This window comes from Larus michahellis, chromosome 13 (genome assembly GCF_964199755.1).
Source record: "Larus michahellis chromosome 13, bLarMic1.1, whole genome shotgun sequence".
Lineage (NCBI taxonomy): Eukaryota > Metazoa > Chordata > Aves > Charadriiformes > Laridae > Larus > Larus michahellis.
In genome coordinates, this window is record NC_133908.1 from 14,381,186 (window position 1) to 14,399,099 (window position 17,914).

Below are 17,914 nucleotides of genomic sequence, written 5' to 3' on the forward strand. Positions count from 1 at the left end.
AGGCACAGAGCCCATCAGGAATTTGCCATGCGGGAGAGCTGCCGCCGCCCCTCTGCAACGCCTGGGTTAAGTAAAGCCCTGCTCCTTGCTCCAGCTGCAGGAGCTGCCCTCACAACAGGGGCTTTCTCTGACCTGGGTGATGCCAACCGCTTTTCCCACTGCAGAGGGACCCTCCAGTCCCTCGGACCTCTGAGTCCCTTCCACCACTGCCCAGAGCACAGCTTCCCCCGCCCCAAGGCCCTCTGTTTCATGGCACAGAAATCAGCTTTTGACCGGCTAGACTACATCTGGTTTAATAATTCATCCCGCGCTGTGATCCAGGTTGCGCCGTAAGACCGCACGTCTCTGCACAAGTTAACCAGCCTGCTAATCTCCCGCTTGTAAATCTAATGACTAGTGATTTCATATTTACCTGCAGATCATAAGTGAGAACGTGAAGCGGTGACAGAGCTAAGCACCAGTTCTTAACGGGCTCATTAATAATTCCTCCATTTGAAGACGACTCCTCATCGCTGTTCTCCGGGATCTGTCAATGAGCTGGTTCTTAGCCCACTTAAGATGCACTGCACTGATACTGCATCATGCTGCTTTTCATGAGAATACTGCTTGATACCACATCAAATACATTACAACAACCTATAACAGCAATTCAGATACCTTCTTCCATCAAATGCATAATCTCTTCAAAGATTGCAATCAGCTGTTTGACAAAATCTGGTTTTCATAATGCCATGGTTACTGGTGTTAATAGTAATCTGTTCTTTCTTTCTTTTCCCCTCTTTCCCTTATTTCACTGTCCCTTTCTCTTTACCCATCACCAGTCTGTGCTGCATTGGTGCCATGGCAGGGCTCGCTGGCTCTCTCCGGCCTCTCCAGCGTCTCAGGGGTTATTCACAATCAGCATCACCAAGAGATGCTGATTGCATCGCCTCCTGTGGGGAAATTGCTTGGACCAGCTGGATTAAAAATATTTATGTGTGGTCAGCGCTGAGGGCCAAGGTCTGCGCCCAGCCTGTCCCACAGACACCTCCAGCCCTCCCTGGGACATTCCTGCCCACCTCCAGGTGCTGAGCACCCAGGGACTCCAAAAAACATGAGGAGACACTGGTGTGAGAACTGCAGAACATCTTCCCAGAGGCAATTAATAGGTTATGGTAAGCGCACAATAATGCAGAGGCAAAGAAACCACTTTTTCTAGATGCCGGTAGGATAGCACTAAAGTCATGCTGCGCTTTGCCTGACTTAAAAAAAAAAAAAAAAGAAGCTCTAACGAAATTTCTTTTTATTCGTCAAGGAAAAATTGCTAGCGAGGGCAACATAACTCTGTGCGCTCATGAATTTACAAATTCGGTTTTTCGTATCAGTAACAGTATCTGATGCAGAGTAACTTGCAATTTGTATGGGACATAATGAGTAAATACCAGCAGTGTCCTGGCGCGAATACCAATGCTGACAGGCATACGGGGAAGGGAGGCCCAGGTAGGAAAGCCTCAACAGAGCAGGTATTTTTTGGCAGCTGGCAGTGTGCAGAAGGCTGTTTTCTCCGGGCACTTGTGGACATGATGGGCTGGCCGTATGGGCTGGCCGCGGAGCTCGGACATGGAGGTCGGGCACCAACTCCCCCTGCCTGCTTTGCCTGATGCAAATCCTGCCAGAACAAAACAAAACTGAAAATCACAACTAAAAAGTCTTTAAAAAACTTTTGGCCAGCACAGCGCAGCAGTGAGCTATGGATATGGCAATTAGAACAGCAATATTGCCTTGGTAAAGAGCCTGTTATCCATGGATGGGAGGGGGTTGGAAGAGCTGCAGTGCCTGAAGCTGGTGGGAGCCTCTCTGGGTGCTGCCGTGAGGAGCTTTGGTTAATTGAGCCATGAATTATGCATAGAGGATAAAACAATGTCCTGTTTTATGGCTGGGGAATTAAAGTGCCACGGGCGCAGGTAGGTGCTCCCAGGCTTCATCCCTGCTGCGCGATGAAAGCCCTTGCTCCGATGATGGGATGGCTCCCTGGGATGTGCCGTGGGGACTCGTCCCTGCAAAGCTGTGCCGTGACCGATGGCCCACGCAGGGGCATTGCATCGTGGAGGGATGCCGAGGTGGGGTGCAGAGGGGGTGCTGTGGGTCACAGCCCCCCTGCTCGGCCGAGGAGCAGCCCCGGGGCCAGGTCACCCAGCACCCCAGGCAGGGTGCCCGCGGGGTCCCTTCCCTCCCGCTCTGCGGGGACGCCGCTGCCTGCCATCCCCGCAGCGGGTTTGTTTCCCTCAGCTCCCTCCAAACCCCAATGGGCAATAGAGAGCCTATTTTTGAGCTGTGCAAAGTCTTCTCCTGTTGACAAGGAACAAGGACTTCCCTCCTGAAAGGGCCCCCAGCTGTGCCCGCGGGCACTCGCTCAAAGGGGCTGGAACCGAGCCTGCCTTTGGCCTCAAACCCCCCATTCAGCACTGGCGTTTGTAAGGCAGAGCAGGGAGGCAGCCCGCTCCCAAAGCCAAAGGCTGGAGTGGCTCTGCCATCTCAGAGGGACAAAGGCCTTTTCTGCCCTGGGACAATATTGCCACTCACCAGCGATGCCCCCCAGCCAGCGCAGCCTGGAGACCGCTCCTCAGAGCCACCATTCAGCTTCGCTGCAGGAGACCTCAGCTTCCAAATCTAAAGACGAGGTTATTTTTCTGCTTCCTCCTGCCATTGAAGCTCCTCCGGGCACCGCGGAGGAGGCGGGGGGAAGCTTGCAAGAAAGCTGCAGGCAGGAGGCTGGCCCTGTATCTGCCCCAAGAGCCTGGGGGTTGGGGGGCAGGAGCCTGGCACCACACGCCTGCCCCTGTGCCCCCCTCACAGGACTCCCCCTTCACACCACGGAGCAGCTGCACTGGGCTGGGCCCTAAACAGGAGCCTTGGCGAGCTGTGGGGCAGCTTGGTGCAGGTCTGGAGCCAGGAGCCCCAGAGGTACCCTGGTTGGGGTCTGTCCTCCCAGCAGCTCTGTCCCCCTCTCCCACCCGGGGCTGCCCTGCACCCCACAAGCACCAGGGGAAACCCACCTTGCTGCTGACCGATGGCATCTCTGCTCTGAGCCTCTGCCCTCTTTACACCGGCACTGGGGAAATGGACCGGCGCCCAACTCGCTTTTAAACCATGAGATGCTCTTCAACCAGGTTTCTGGTAGCTCAGGGTGGAGGTCTCAGCTCATCAGGAGAAACTGCTGTGCCCAGACTGGGAAAGCTCCTTCCTGCAGCACTGGAGGTACCACCGTGGCCACCCACACCTGGGACATGCTGCTGGAGCACGGCTGCTGCAGGTTTGCTCTCTGCATCCCTGCTGGGCCGCAGCTGCTGCATCCCCACCCGCCCGGCACCGCTGACCGGCAGCCAGCAGTGATGCTCCGGCCTGGGCGCGGGGAGGACCTGGCTGTCCCTGCAGGGGACACCCTCAGGGCTGGGGACGAGGACCCAGGGATGTGTCACAGTCCATAAAATCACCAGGCGCAGCCAAGGGTTGCCAGCCTCTCAGCTGACCAGGGGAGGCAGCTTGTCAGCGCTTCTGCAGGCTGGGCACTCGGGGAGGTTCATGTTATGGTGGGGGAAGAGTAAAACCTGCAACGATGGTGGCGTCCTTGCTGGCAGCACAGCAAACACCATGGGTGAAACCCCTGCACCCCCCCTGCCCGGATGGAGGCAGCCATCCCTGGGTGTGCGGACACACAGACCGTGTCTTGTGTCGTCCTCGCTCCTGCACTCGCAGGTTTCTGCACGGTGAACGACCCCTCTCGGCGGCTGTGCCCGTGCTGTGCCAAGTGCCAGCCCAGTCTCTGCCCACCGACGTGGCAGCGGCCGCCTGGGAGGTGCTGGTGGGCTCCGGTGGCTGCAGGTGTCAGTCCCAGGTGCTGCCAGGCTGTGGGATGCTTCCCGCAAGGCAGATGTGTCTGAGCGCTCCTTGGGCGATGCCAGGCTGGATGGAGACCCCGTCCGGCGCCGCTCCTGCCCCGCGAAGCGCAGGGAGCTGAGAGCGGATGGCGATCGATAGGTGTAACTGCAGAGCAAATGCAGCAGCGCTGGGCTGCTGCATCACCATCATGAAAATAAATGAGAGATTGATTTTCCAGGCGGTTTGGATCCCATAGATCTCACCAGCTGTGACAAGTGGAGCGCAGGCATGGCCGGCACGGCAGGGCTGACACCTGCCTGTGCTCCCGTGCACCAAGGAGAGGGGGGCAGCTGCGAAGCGGCCGGAGACACGGGGACCCTGAAAGAGGGGCAAAGCAGGTCTGAGGGGCTTCAGGTTCTCGCTGGCATTGCAGGGGACAGACCCCGAGTGGGGAATCAGGCGAGGCTGGGGACAACGGGAGGGATGGGGAAGCGTGGCACCCCCTGCTCCCCCACGGGAGCCCCCGGCTCACCGGCACGTGGCCGCCGCAGCCCGACGCGACGCCGGCATCAGCCGCAGCCCAAACCATGGTGAGCTGCGCTTGTCTGCTCACCAGAAAGGCACCGTCTTTCTTGTAATGTCTTATCTTCAAGCTTCTCTCGCTAAGTCACATCTGACTTAATTATGGTAATTAAGATTGACATTAATACAAGACTAAAATGTGAAATTAAAATTAGCTGTGAAAGTTATCTGAATTTTTAGTGTGCTTATTGATTTTCTTCACTGTTAATCAAAGGTCTGAGGTAACTGCCGATGTACATGATGCTAATTAGAGCAATGCCCACTAAAGTGGCCTCAGGAGACGCTTCTCTATTTCCTTTCGAATAGCCCAGCTTTCTGACCACGCAAACATCTCCAGCCCTGACGCGCTCCCTCAGCGCTGCTGGAGGAGCAATAACAATTTCTCCTTTTCTTACGTGCACCCCTGTGGCTGCCTGTCCTGCCTGCTCCCGCAGCCACCGTCTCGCCCGCTCCTGTCGGCAGCGCTCCCTGTACGCAGCCGGACTGCGCTCCTGGCGATGCACGGCGATGCATGGTGATGTGCAGTGATGCACGGCGATGCACGATGATGTGTGGCAACGCACAGTGATGCACACTGATGCACGGCGATGCACGGCGATGTGTGGCGACGCACGGTGATGCACGGTACTGAGGGAGCCGGTCCGGCTGGAGGGGGCTGAGGGCGGCGTGTCCCGGCTGCAGGCAGGAGGACCCTGATGTTTCGGCGGGGGCAGCCGGAGCACGGTGCCGTGGGGAGGGCTGAGGCTGCCGGCTCGCCTGCCGTGCACATCGCCCTTGTTTCTCAGCCTGAAATTTCACAGGCCATTAGGCCTCGGCGCTGGCTGCGCGGGGAGGCTGCAGGAGGAAAATTATTCAAATCACCCTGTTACACACCAGCTATGGGGAGCGCATCCTGCAGTGCATCCCCCTCGATGTGCTCCCTCCTCCCCACTGCCTTCCAGCTTGCCCAAGACCCCAGCGAAGCTGCTGGAGGCACAGGGGGACCCCAGCACCTCTGCGAGACCCCCGGGCTCACTGAGCAGCGCCGTCCCCAGCAGCCGCTGACCCCTCCTTGGGCGCAGGGGCCATGGGGAATCGGGAAACGCACCCCAAGAGCCCTGCCGGCTCTCGGCAGAGCAACGGCAAACACCATGCCAGGCCCCTGGTACCAGGCGTCGTGTCCCTGGCTCGTGGGATGTTGCATTCCCTAATCCCGGCTGATGAGCCGAGGCTTGAGCTTAACCGTTCCCTCTCCATCACTAACAACTTTTGCCACTTAGTGAGCATTTCTGCATTACAAATACAGCACTTGTTCTTTTTTCCTGCCTGTTACCATGGCACTGGTGTTATTATCTGGCTATCTTAGGAGTTTACTACAATGCAGATGAACACAATAAAAACCACTCAAGGAAAACTGCTAAATGAGAGACAACTTTTATCTTTAATAACGGCAGGTTGGGAGGGAAGCCGGGGATGGAGCAGAGGGGGGACCAGAGCAGGCTGCGCTCGCTCTGCCGCAGATAGCTTTGTTAGACCAAATTAAACCTCTGAGCAAGCGAATCCCACTTTGTATATGAAAATGACGGTGTTAAATAATATACTGCACCTCTCGGTGATTTCTCTCCCTTTCTTATTTTGTCCTTCTCTCGCCTGCTGCCCAACTGCTCCCAGCTGGCAGCAGCTAGGAGTGACACAGGGAATGCAAATGACCCGGCTGCCTGCACAGCCTGCTTCACGCTCCTCAAAATCCCCCGGCTGCTGCTTCTCCTGCTTGCACCGGTGTCGGGTGGAGGAAGTCTGCAGAGCCCAGCAGGGAAAAAGGCAGCAGGATCAGTCCCCGTGTTTGGACGGTTTCTTGACTTGATGTGTTCTGCGTGGTGGCATTTGTAGTGATACCAGTATGTGATTATTGTTGCTGAGGTAACCAAATCAGTGTAATTGCTGTCTCAAAGGTAGCAGGGACTTCTCAGATGGCAGCATCAACAAACTGGCTATTTGAGGGAAAGGCCGGCCTCCGTCTTGTGGTGTTTGACACTCGTGTCGTGCTTCGTGACATTGTTCTGGCTATTTGACTTGACAGGCAGAGTGGCTGGGAGGACCAGGCAACTCTCCCCAGGAGGTGACTTAACAGTAAACATTTCAGGGTAGGATTTGGGATTTCAAAAGAATGAAGCCTCCGTTCCTGTTCTTATCAAAGGCGGTGTAATTACACCATGTGCTCTGACGGGCTCAGGAGGGCCTGCTGGAAGCTCTCAGCTTACTGCAGCTGCGGTGGCCTGGGCAGGGGGGACGGGCAGGACCAGACCGGGCAGGGAGCTCCTGGGAGCCATCAGGCCCATGGTCCTACCCATAGGTGAGGGGCTTGTGGAGCTCCAGGACTGGGGCTGGGGTGCTGAGTGGGGATTGCTTGTGTGCTGCTTCTTTTGCTGCAGGGCTGAGGAGACTCTAATGGCCACCCATGGCCATGGTGCCAGCCACACGTTATGGCGGGGGGGGGGGCCTGCTCAGCCTCCACAAATTGTGAACTCTCATGTGCCCAGCACCTATCACCCCACCATGGCTGGTTAGGTCGCAGCATGCAGCTCCATCCCAGCCCGGCTTCTCTGGCTCCAGCAGCAGGACCAGAGCCTGGTGCCTCCATGATCCCAAGGTGGGGCATGGGGCCTGTATCAGCCCCCCAATAGCACCATTACCCTATTCACAGCCTGCATTTCGGGAGCCCGAGGGGAGGGAAGGCTGGGCTGGAGCATGGAGGCCAGAGGGGCTTGGGGTGCTGAGAGGGGCTTTGGATGCTGAGTGGGGCTTTGGATGCCGAGAGGGGCTTGGGGTGCTGAGGCAGGGGGAGCTGGAATGCCGAGAGGGGCTTGGGGTGCTGAGGGTGAGTTTGGGATGCTAAGAGGGGCTTGGGGTGCTATGGCGGGTGTGGGGACAAGGGGCAGTGAGACGATACAAGAGACTGGGCACAGGCTGGGCAGTGGCCTGCAGTGGGGAGCGCTGCCCAGGCTGGGGGTCACTGGGGCTCCTGGAGCCGGGGGGAGCCGGGTTCTGGGGAGGCTGAGGGAAGTCGTAGGGGCCGCGGGAGCCCCGGGCTGGAGAAGAACAACGGGTCGGTGGGGCTGGGGCGATCCGTGGGGGGGGGAAGCCGGGGGAGCCGCGGGCGGGGCCGCAGCTCACGGCGCTGCGCGGGGGCCGGGGCGGCCGCCGGCGCCCTCCCCCGCCGCTCGCTCCGCTCCTCTCCGCGCCCGCTCCGCGCCCAGCCGCGCCGCTCCTCTCCGCCCTCCGCCGCGCCGGCTCCGGCTCCGGCGGCAGCCCCAGCCCCCGCCCCCGGCCCGGCCCCGCTCGGCTCGGCTCGGCTGGCAGCAGCGCGGAGGCTCCGCCGCGCCCGCCGCCGCCGCCGCACCATGCCGGGGCCCCGCGGGCTCTGCCTGCTCGCCCTGCTGCTGGGCAGCCCCGCGGCCCCGCGCCCAGGTAAGCGGGGCGGAGCGGGGCGGAGCGGGCCGGGGCTGCGGCGCGGAGAGGAGCGGGGCTCCCCGGGCACGGCCGCCGACACCGCCGGGGCCCTGCGCATCCCGGCCGGGGGGGGTGCGAGCGCTGCCGGGGAGGGGGCACCGGCCGGGGCGGGGGTGGGGGGAGGTGTGGATGCAGCCGTGACCGGGGAGGGGAGAGTCGGAGCGGGGAGGGGGCAGCCGGCTCGGGAGGGGCTGCTGGAATCGGCCGTGTCACCCCCGACCGGGGACCCCGCGCTTCTGCTGCTCCTCGGGCCGGGCTGAAACTTCTGGCATTGCTGGGAAAGGACGGCGCCGGCACGGGCACCGGGAGCGGGAGCGGCGCCGGGAGCGGCGGCGGGGCCCGGCAGGACGGCGGCGGCTCAGCACCGCGGGGCGGACAGCTCCCGCCGCCGCCGGGGCCGCTCCGGCCGGCGCCGCTCCCGGGAGCCGCGTCCTAACGGGGACCCGAGGGCTAACGGCGGCCGCGTCCCCCCGGGGAGCCGTGCCGGACCCTCCGCCTCCCTCCCGCAGGGAGAGCAGCCCCATGTCCCTTCCCCCCCGCCGTGTCCCCAGCCCCCGGTGTCCCCAGCCCCCGGTGCCAGGTCGCCGCCGGTGTTCCCATCCCACGGGCTTTGGGGTGGCAGGGGGGCGGCGAGTGTTTTGCCAGGGGCTGCATGTTCATTCCACGTGTTTCACGTTTCCACGCAAATCCGCTCCCTCTCCCTTCCCCACCGCCGCGATGACAGACCTAAGAATAGGCATCGGGACCCGGTTGCGGGTGACTTGACAAAGTCGTTGCAAACTAGCGTGGTGCTTAAAGATCGTGGAACTGGTGCCTGCTCCTGGTTTCTCATAACTGGAAGGCTGCGGGGACAAGCCAGTGGGTTTTGGTGAGCTGCTGGCTGTGGTTACCAATGCGGATTGGTCAGAGGGAGAACGGGAGAGGCCAGCGTTTGCCTGTGCTGCAGTGTTTGTGCAGGGCCTGGGATGCTGACCTCCAGGGCCGATGGTGTGTTTTTAGCAAAGATTAACAGCTCCTGGTGTCAGGAGTGCTGTGCAGTGCTGTCTGCCCGGCTTTGGTTTCTGTTCTTGTGTTCAGATTGCATTGAAAGATTTTGACTTTTTGGTTTTAAGCCTGGCTCTCCATGCAGAGATTATATTACAGAATCTATCCTTTATGGATAACAAAACAGAAATGGGTGTATATTGTGGTATTTCTTCTTTCACCTGCATGGGTCTGTGTTTTGTGTATGGATATGCACGTACATATGAAGGAATTGGATCTGGAGTCTCTATCCAGAATTGCTGGCATCATGTTTCAGCATCAGAACAAACAGAAAGACCCTCTTCTCCATCATGTTACACAAACGCTCTTGTCCAGGCCACTGGTGAGCTGCTGCGGGAGATGTGTGTGCACAGCGATAGTCCCCGTGCTGACATGGGGGGGTCTGGGGGAGCTGGGCAAGCAAACCAAGCGAGTGCAGGGCCCAGTACGGGGCTTACAGCTCAGCCGCTGCCTCATGTCCTGGAGGCAGGAGGGCTGCCCCAGTCCCAAGCACCTGTTGGGAGCACCAGCAGGCAGCCCAGCTCCTCAGGAACAGGATTTGGCCCTTGTGGCAAGCACGATCTGTCATAAATCTCAGGGTAGAAGAACACAGCGTACTGAACTCCTCTTTCCTCGGCAGAGAGGGAGCTGATAAATAGTTGACCCTTTACAAGGTTTGGTGAATTATTGCTGTAAAATCCCAAACTCCTGCACAGGCAGCCCTGGAGCCGGCGGCGACGTGGCAGCTCTCCCTGTTCCTGGGGGGAGGCTTGTCAGTCTGTTTGCAGGAGGTCACAGCCAGGGCCCAGATTAGCAAACCCTGCTGTTCTCAAACTGTGAGGGGGAGCAGGATCAGACCCTGCAGAGAGACGGTTTGCTGTGCTCCATCTGCCCACTTGTTCGGTTCGTTCTTTCAAGAAACAACTAATTTCACATGACTTAACACTGATCAGTTGCTCAGCTGGTGGCTTTTTGGTGCTTTGCACTTGTAAAGCCATTTAGATCAACGGAGAGGAGGTGTGAAAGCTGCTCCTCTCGGCATCCGCTTCCACCCACCCACCAGCACGGAGCAGGCAGCAGTGGCACGTCCCTTCACCAGGGTTTGGTCCAGGAGCTCCGGGCAGCAGCGTGGTCATCGCCATAGATATTTATTTAGCATCGTGTTGAATGCAGCATGCGAACACGGGGTGTGCGGGCAGGCGGTGTCCAGGCTGGCATCTGCAGGCAGAGGATTTGGGCAGCGCTGCCTGTGCTGCCTGTGCTGCCTGTTTTCTGCCCGCGCTGGGCAAAGCCCGGTGGCTGGGGACGGCCGGACCCCCGGGAGATCCAGGGTTCCTAAACAGACCCCGCTGGGTGAGGTGGTGGCGATGCGGACCTGCGTCCACTAGAGGTTGTGATGAGACCAACAAATCCTTGAGGCTGCGGTGCTGCGAGCAGAAATGCAGCCCGGGGGGGTGCTGAGCACCGGGCTCCTCCGTCGCCCCGACACCTGCCCTCCCCCGTCTTTTCTTCAAGGCGTCGGGACATCTCCAGGCTAGTTGTCACGGCGGAATAGCGAGCCACAGAGGTTCACCCGGCTTGGCGGTGAGCGCAGCACCACGGGAGAATTTTTCCAGAAAATCAGGTGTGTCCGGCAGGATGGAAAACAGAGGGTGAACTCAGCGAGGGCTGCAACAAGTGAGCTGTGCGCCCTCGCTGCAATCGCAGCACCCCGAGCGGTATCGGCTCGAGCAACAATAATAGCACACAGTCGGGCTGCCAGCGGGCTGCGCGGCCGGAGATAATGGGGAATGGAATTTGTCTGATGGGGAGGTATCAGAGGCCATAATAAATGTCTCCTCTTCCTCCTCTCCTCCTTGGCAGAAAGAATGAGGAAAGTCTGGATCAGGAGCAATAAAATGAAAATAATACCTCTTAGCCCTCTCCTTCTCCTGCATTTTTGCCATTATGAGCATAAAAAGACGCTATTTAAAGTGTATGTTTTGTGGATGTTACAGCGTCACAAATGCTTCCTTCTATACATTTTTAACTTCTCTGTCAGCGAGGAATTTGACGCGAGTGTCTGGGGCTGAAGAGGCAGTAAACGTGCTCACTTGGCACCCAGCGTGCCACACAGAGGTCTTAAAAAAGCAGACCGTGTAAAAAGGGAAGCACAGAACGTGTTCGGCGTATAATCCGTCCCTCGTAGCTTCGAGTCAGCTTCTGCTGGGTTCTGAAATGAATAGGTAGTAAGTCACAGATGGGGGGGCACCACGCGCCGAGGTGTGGCAGGGCAGCAGCGTGGGCGTTAGAAGTGACTGGTGTGGGAATGGCACGTCCTGCCAGTGGGCAGGGTTATTCCTGCGGGTATTCGGGGTCAGAGCTGAGCGCTTTGTCATCCCATTTTGTACAAACAGTTGTGTTTTTTGTTGGTTTTTTTTTTTTTTTTAAATGAAATGGGCTCTGTATGACTAAATAACACGCAGCTTTTGATCTAGACTACAAGCTGCTTCAGAAGTCAGTGTATTTTACATCCTCTGTCGCTGCAATGAGTACAGCCAGTTCCAGTGGGCTTTGGGAAAAAAAAAAAGACTAACCTTCCGTGAGCAATCCAAAAGTTATTTACTTGATGCGATTTTATTTTTCAAAGATTTGAAAGTGGTTACTGAACAGTAAAATACGCTCCAAGGAAATCCTGTTACAAAACACAGGCTATATTTTAATTAGCATAACGTGCAGTTACATGGCTGGAACTGGAGCCTGCCAATAAATGTATCTTTCGGGAGTTTAGATAGATGTCTATAGAAAATACAGCATGAGCACTGGCTTTCCAATTTTCCAGTCCATCAGGATGGATTTACACTCTTGTCAGGGGTATGAAATTGCTGAATTCAGCGGTGAGATAGCTCTGTGTCTTTAACTGCTTGACTTGGCAGGCACAGGGTGCTCAGTAAGGCAGGATTGTGTCCCCGCTTCGCGACGAGGGACCCAGCAGGTCTGCAGGGGGATCACCCTGCCCGTCTGGGCACCCCGAGCAGCGCTCGGCCCCCAGCCCCCCCTCAGGGCTTCAGCAGAGCAAGTGCTGGGGTGAACCACGCCGGTACCGAACACAGTGCATTGGGCAACACCGGGGGCCATTGGTGGCACCTGGCCATTCCCCTTCATTAGCCGAGCGATGTTAGTGATGTTTCCAGCAGACTGTCGCTCGGGAGCAGAAACCCCGGGGTGCCACCGGTGCCAGCACCCATGGCAATGGGGATGGGGACCTGCCATCCCTTCAGCCACGGCCTCAGGGCAGTGGTGGGGAGGAGCGTGTGTCCCAGGGGGGTTTAACTGTACCGGGGGTGTCAAAGCGGGCAGGGCTGCAAACAAAAAGTGCGTCGTGTTGGCCGTGCTGGGCCAGGACCCACGTCCCTTGGGGAGGGCGCAGGCAAAGCCCGGTGAAGCCGCTTTTCCACTGCTGCTTCCAGAGGGAGGTCACACACACGCGGCCAAACCAGCCACAAGAAAACACCATCAGACTGCTGCCGAAGAGGCACAGAAGGGCAGGGAGCCCCCCTGCTCCCCGCCCCCGGCAGCACCTGCCTTGCAGGGGGCTCATTGTTCCCGCTACTGACTCAAAGGGAAGAGGTGTTGGGCGAACGATGCGATTCAAAGAGAGACAGAACCACCTTTAACATGTCCTAAGGTAAAAACACCGGATGCTGCGGAGCTGGGGCTCTGTGATCCCGACAGAAGCCTGGGATGTCTCCGGCCGGGCCGTGCAGCAGCGCTGTGAGGCTCTGGGCATGGGTCTGTGCCGCAAGCTGCTGCCACACCGAGATGGAGAGCAAAACGCAGGGTGTCAGGAAGGCTCTGGGGAGGCTGCGGTGGGGTGAGGGTGGGTTTGGTGTCACCCTGACTCAGGTTCCTGCAGTTCAGCTGCTGCTCCTAACTGTCTTCCATGGCTTTCCAGAGCCCTTCCCAAAAGGACCTGTTTCACGAGATCATTTTTCATGCTGATGTGCGTGTGAGAGATGCCTGGATCGGATGCACAGAGGAGACCCGCGTGATACAGGTGCCTCAGCTGCTCTTGCTGCAGCCCGGGGTCCAACTGGGAGTCCGGGTACCCCAGTCTGCACGAGCCAGTATGACGTGAAGGAGAAATGCTTTGCAGAGAGCAGCCTTTTTCCACTGAGGTGCTAAGGGAAGGCATCCTTCATTTCAGAGGACAGGATGCCAGCTGCCTGTCTGTCTGTCTGTCTGGTTTCCCAGCTTGTTGTTACGGATCCTTAACACAAGTTGTTAAGGATGTTCTTGCCCAGCCCCGTGGGGCTGGTCGGCTCTATCCGCGTCCTGCTCCGGTGAAGATCTGCCTGCTGCAGCCCTGCCCGGGCAGGAGAGAAGATCCCAGGACAGACGGACGCTCCTCAGGGATCTTCTGCACCCCAGCCCTGAGCCCGTACCTTTCAGTGGCTCTCCTGAAGAGACCGGAGCTGCTCTGCTCACCCGGTGCCATCCCCCGCAGCAACTGCTGCAGCAACTGCACCGCTGGGAAGAAGAAGAAGAGGAATAAATGAACTTGTGATAGTCACAGCGACCCCCTTGTCACTCAGCTCGGTTATCTCCCGGGCTTCATCCGTAAGGATTTTAGAAATCAGAGATCTACCGGGCTCGGGGGCTGGGGGAGCCTACCAGAGCCTGGGGTGGAAGAGGCAAAGCTGGGAAACAGCTGGAGGAAAGGAGGCTCAGTTTTCACAGCGGAGAGCCAAGCGTTGTGGATTTCTAGCAGAGCCTATGGCATAGGCTTGATAAGCAAGTGCAAGCGTTGCTTATCTTCAACTCGAATCTGTGGCCGTGGTCTCTATGGTTGGGGTGATGCTTGGGCAGTCGCAGCCGGTGCCTGTGTCCCGACGCAGCTCAGTGTGCCCTGGTAGCCCCAGGACCCCTGAGAAACAGAGGTGTGGGTTATTAACAAGGAAATCGGGAAATTTAAAAGTTGGGGGGGGTGCAGCTGGCGCAGAAAGGCAGCACTCCTCCTGCGCTTTCGAGAAGACACTATTTCTGGCCCAACGTCTTTCTTAGATGACATGGATGCAGAATAACGAGCCCTTTGAAGCGTGTTGCAGTGAGTTAGCGTCACGCCGTTAAAGCCGCTGGAGTCGCACTGATTTGTAAAAGCAGGGACCCGGCTGAGTGGCCCAAGCCCTGTCTGCAGCCAGAGCCTGGGGGGGGCAGCGAGCAGGGGGAGCCTGAATTTGCCCCCCTGGTCCCCCCGTGTGAGCAGCCGTCCCAGGCTGGTGGGTGCAAGGGTGCTGAGGGGGGTGTCAACCCCGTGGCATGGGGGACCCTCTGCTGCAGCGCGCTGTCCCCGCAGTGGCTGGGGGGGTCAGGGCTGTGGGCACATAGAGGTAACGCCGTCCCCCACCTGGGGACCTGCCCTTGCTCAGGGGGGACTTTGTTCCCGGGATGCTGAGAAGCTGCTTCACCCCCTCCCCGTTCCTTCTATTTGCTGTGGTGCAGCTGAGGTGACCTGCTCCCAGTGCGAGCAGAAAGCACAGCCCTGATTTAACCACCGTTGGGGTTTTTTTTCCCTTCTTTTTCCTCCTTTTTCTTTCCCCGGGGAGATGCCAGAAAAACAGCTGACCAAAAGGGACCCCGGTGCCGGCTGAACCTGGATCTTTCCTGCTGCCAAACCAAGGAAGGTCTGCCTGGATTCCACAGGTCTGCGCTGTGCAGGGACAAGCAGAGATTTGTCCAGACCTTTCTCCCTTTTCCCAGGATCCCGTTGCCTCCAGTAGAAGGTGGAGATCCTGAGTGACCCCCCGCCAAGGGCAGGGCTTGGCTCCACGTCCCCTCCGGCAGGAGCGAGGGGTGCAGAAAGGAAAAGGGCATTAGCAGCCCAGGACAGATGGCTGCAGCGGGAAGGTACAAGGAAACTTCATACAACAGAAAGCCAAGCTCCCGGCGGCGGGGAGGGAACGTATGAGCAGCTTGGCCACCAAACCCAGCTCTGGAGGTGCGATTCCAAATGCAAAGCTTTAGTCTGGAATGGAAAATTTGGTGCCAACTGCAAAGGCATCCAAAAAATTCTAGTGTGACAGAAGGAGTATCTGTGGGGCTGATCCCAGAGCAGCTTAATCTGCTCGGCAAGAAGGATTTTCACGTCTCTGTCTGTCTCACCGTCTTGCACACTTGTGTGTTACGTGCCAGAGCAGGGATCCGAGGTGCCGGGAGTCGTGCTCGGGAGAGGCGGTTCTGCAGGGGCAACCCTGGAGAAGGGACAGCAAACGTGGTCCAGGAGCAGGCAGGAGCCGGCAGGAGCGGGCTGGAGAGGGCAGGAGGGGGCAGGAGTAGGCAGGCAGGCACCAGTGGGAGCAGTTCTGCTGCGGGTCCCCTCCGGGTAGGGAAGGAGAGGGGATGGCGGAGCTGGCTGGAGGGGTCTCCCCCAGGCTCTCGTTGAGCTCGGTGCAGTTCTGTAAGCAAAGCAAGAAACTGGGGAAGAGATGAAATTAGTCCGAGCATCCAAGCACGAATGAAACAGGAATAACGTAGGGGAAGTGAGGGAACGTTCTGGAAACTGGTCAATTCGGGGTGGTTTCAGAGCTAGTCAGGACGGCTGAAAATATTTAAAATTCAAGAGAGAATCTCCATCTGACTTTTTTTCGGGTGGATTAATGGGGCATGTCAACATTTTGTGGAAGAGATCCTTCATCTTGGGTCGATGGGTGGCTGGGGGACAATACCGGGGGACATCACTTCTGGTACCCTCTGCGCCGCCTCCCCGCAGCCCTGCGGCTCACATTTGCTGGTGATGATTTAAATGCAATTTCAGCAAAACTCAGGCAATCCCGGACAGTCCTAAACTTCCATTCGCAAAGATACCAAGTCCCTAAATTGGAAGACTACTCTTGCGTGAGCCCTAACAGCCTCCCAGTGCTCCCAGCACACCAGCAGCATCGCCGCCCACAGCGAGGAGCTCTGCAAACACAGAGCAGATGTCCGCCTGGACACATCAGCCGTCCTTTCCCCCATTGCGCGTGATGCAAACGAGGGAAGGATTTAAAATAAGAAAGGTAGACGGTGCTAACAATGTTAAAAACACGATCCAAGCGTTGCTTTGCTGTTAGCGGGGTGGGGAGGTGCGTGGCTGTGCCAGCCTGGTACCCGGGGTGCCTGGGGAGGGATGCAATGATGCGTTCCAGCCCCGAGAGCATCCTTAGAGGCACCAGACTATTCCCAATGCCATCAGAGGGGACGGATCCTGGGGCGACGCTGCCCAAAGCATCACCCGCCTGCAAAGCCACCCCAAAACCCGGCACCCCGAGATGTGGAAAATCCGCTTTAGGGAGCACACAGCCTCCGTCAGACAACTTGGTTCCTTTCACCCCTTATCATCCATCCAGATTATTCATGCAGCAGTTTTTAAGTTGCTGTTGGACACTATATTTACATAAATATGTGAGCCAATGAGGTCTAAAACCCTGGTGAGCTCTAAATGGTGTATTAGGTTTTGGAAAGAGGATTTTATCAATTTACTGAGAGTACAAATCAACACAGCAGAATTTACAAACCCATCAAAAAGCGAGGTGACAGTTTGGAATTAATCCTCTGCCCGAGGCACACAATGTACCTCCACAAACATCTCCCAGCATAAATATATTTGAGAAATAGTGAAGGAAAATGTAACTTCTAATGCCTTTGTACGCTGCCAGCGGAACGGCTGCAGCGTCATGGGGGAGATGAATGGAGCTAATGTCATTGGGAAGGTGCTGCCGCCTCCCGCTTTATTTTTATCCAAGACTCAGTCCCCAGCCTGCGTTGAAATATTTCAATTTGTCTTTGTGCCAGAATTTCCCCAAAAGAAAATTTCCCCAATAATCTTTTCTCCTCATTCATTTTCTTAAAAAAAAAAAAAAAAAATTAAACGTAGTTTCTCCACACACCCCCTCAGCTGCTTGGAGCAGCACCGGCGCCAGCGTGTCATGGGGGGCACGGAGAGGTCTGGGGGTGCCCCTGGGGTCGGGTGGTGTTGGTGGATGGTTGTGGCTTTGGGGATGCAGCTGGCACTGGCTGGGGCCGTTCCTGCGCTGATGGGTGCAGGGCTCAGGGGTTTTCTCGGGTTCAGGGGATGGTCCATGGCCCACGTCCCCTGCCTTGGTCCCAGCCTGGTACCACCGCTGCTGTCCTGGGGGGAGCCGAGCATTTTGGTGTTTGCTGGGCAATAGCTCCTTGCATAAAGAGAGAAAACAGCTTTTGGTCTCCCAAGCCAGCGCAGCATCCTGAAGGCACAAAGATGCCTGCTTCTCCTGAGCCCCTTGGACCACATCTCCTGCGAGAGGCGGTGCGGGACGCGGGCAGCCATCGCCTCTGTCAGGAGCTGGGGCTGCTCTCCCGCAAGGGGCTTTAGAGCTGACACTCAGATGAAATCAGTGAGGCAATTTCAATTAAAAGCAAACTTTTCAAGCTACCTAATCAAAAAATATAAAGGCTTCTTTTCAGCTTTTGTTTCCAGTACACAGAGGAGCCCATGCCTGCCAGCGGTGAAATGGCTGTCTTTGTTGTGTAGATGACTGTGAAGGACACAGGCTGTGTTCCCATTTAGGGATGCATTGAGGCTTTCTTGGAATTCATTAGGAAAGGTGGGGAGGGAAGGGTGCAGCAAAACAAGAGCCCTTGCAGCTGCAGCCGGACGCCCTCCTGACAGCAGCTGGGGGACGGGACGGGACGATCAGCCTGCTGCCCCAGGGGAAAATCTTTTTCGTTTTAACGCTGCAAAGTGTCTTCTACAACACCTAACATTTGAAAGCGTTTTCCGTTCCTCTAGCTGGGGCTTACCTGGAGTGAAAGAGGCTGCACCACTGGTAGCCCACCAGCTTGCTCTCCAGCAGCCCCAGATCTGTCTCCTCGCTAGGACCCGTCTGGTGGAGCAAGAAGGTCTCTGCCAGATGTCAACATCCGCGCCCATCTTCTGCTGGCTTTTGCTAGTCTTGCCTATACCTCA

The 17,914-nt window shown here is 57.5% G+C and overlaps 1 protein-coding gene across 2 annotated transcripts in view; it reads left to right on the top strand.

The window, feature by feature from the left end:
• The first annotated feature begins 7,635 nt into the window (after positions 1 to 7,635).
• The window catches only part of SEZ6L (seizure related 6 homolog like), a 48,808-nt gene continuing 38,529 nt past the window's right edge, over positions 7,636 to 17,914 (top strand). Inside the window, exon 1 of one of the 2 annotated variants that reach the window (XM_074606233.1) lies at positions 7,636 to 7,887. In XM_074606233.1, the coding sequence (XP_074462334.1) occupies positions 7,821 to 7,887 (67 nt within the window). In that variant the 5' untranslated portion in view covers positions 7,636 to 7,820. The remainder of the gene's footprint in view (positions 7,888 to 17,914) is intronic. The other variant, XM_074606231.1, reaches the window with a different exon arrangement.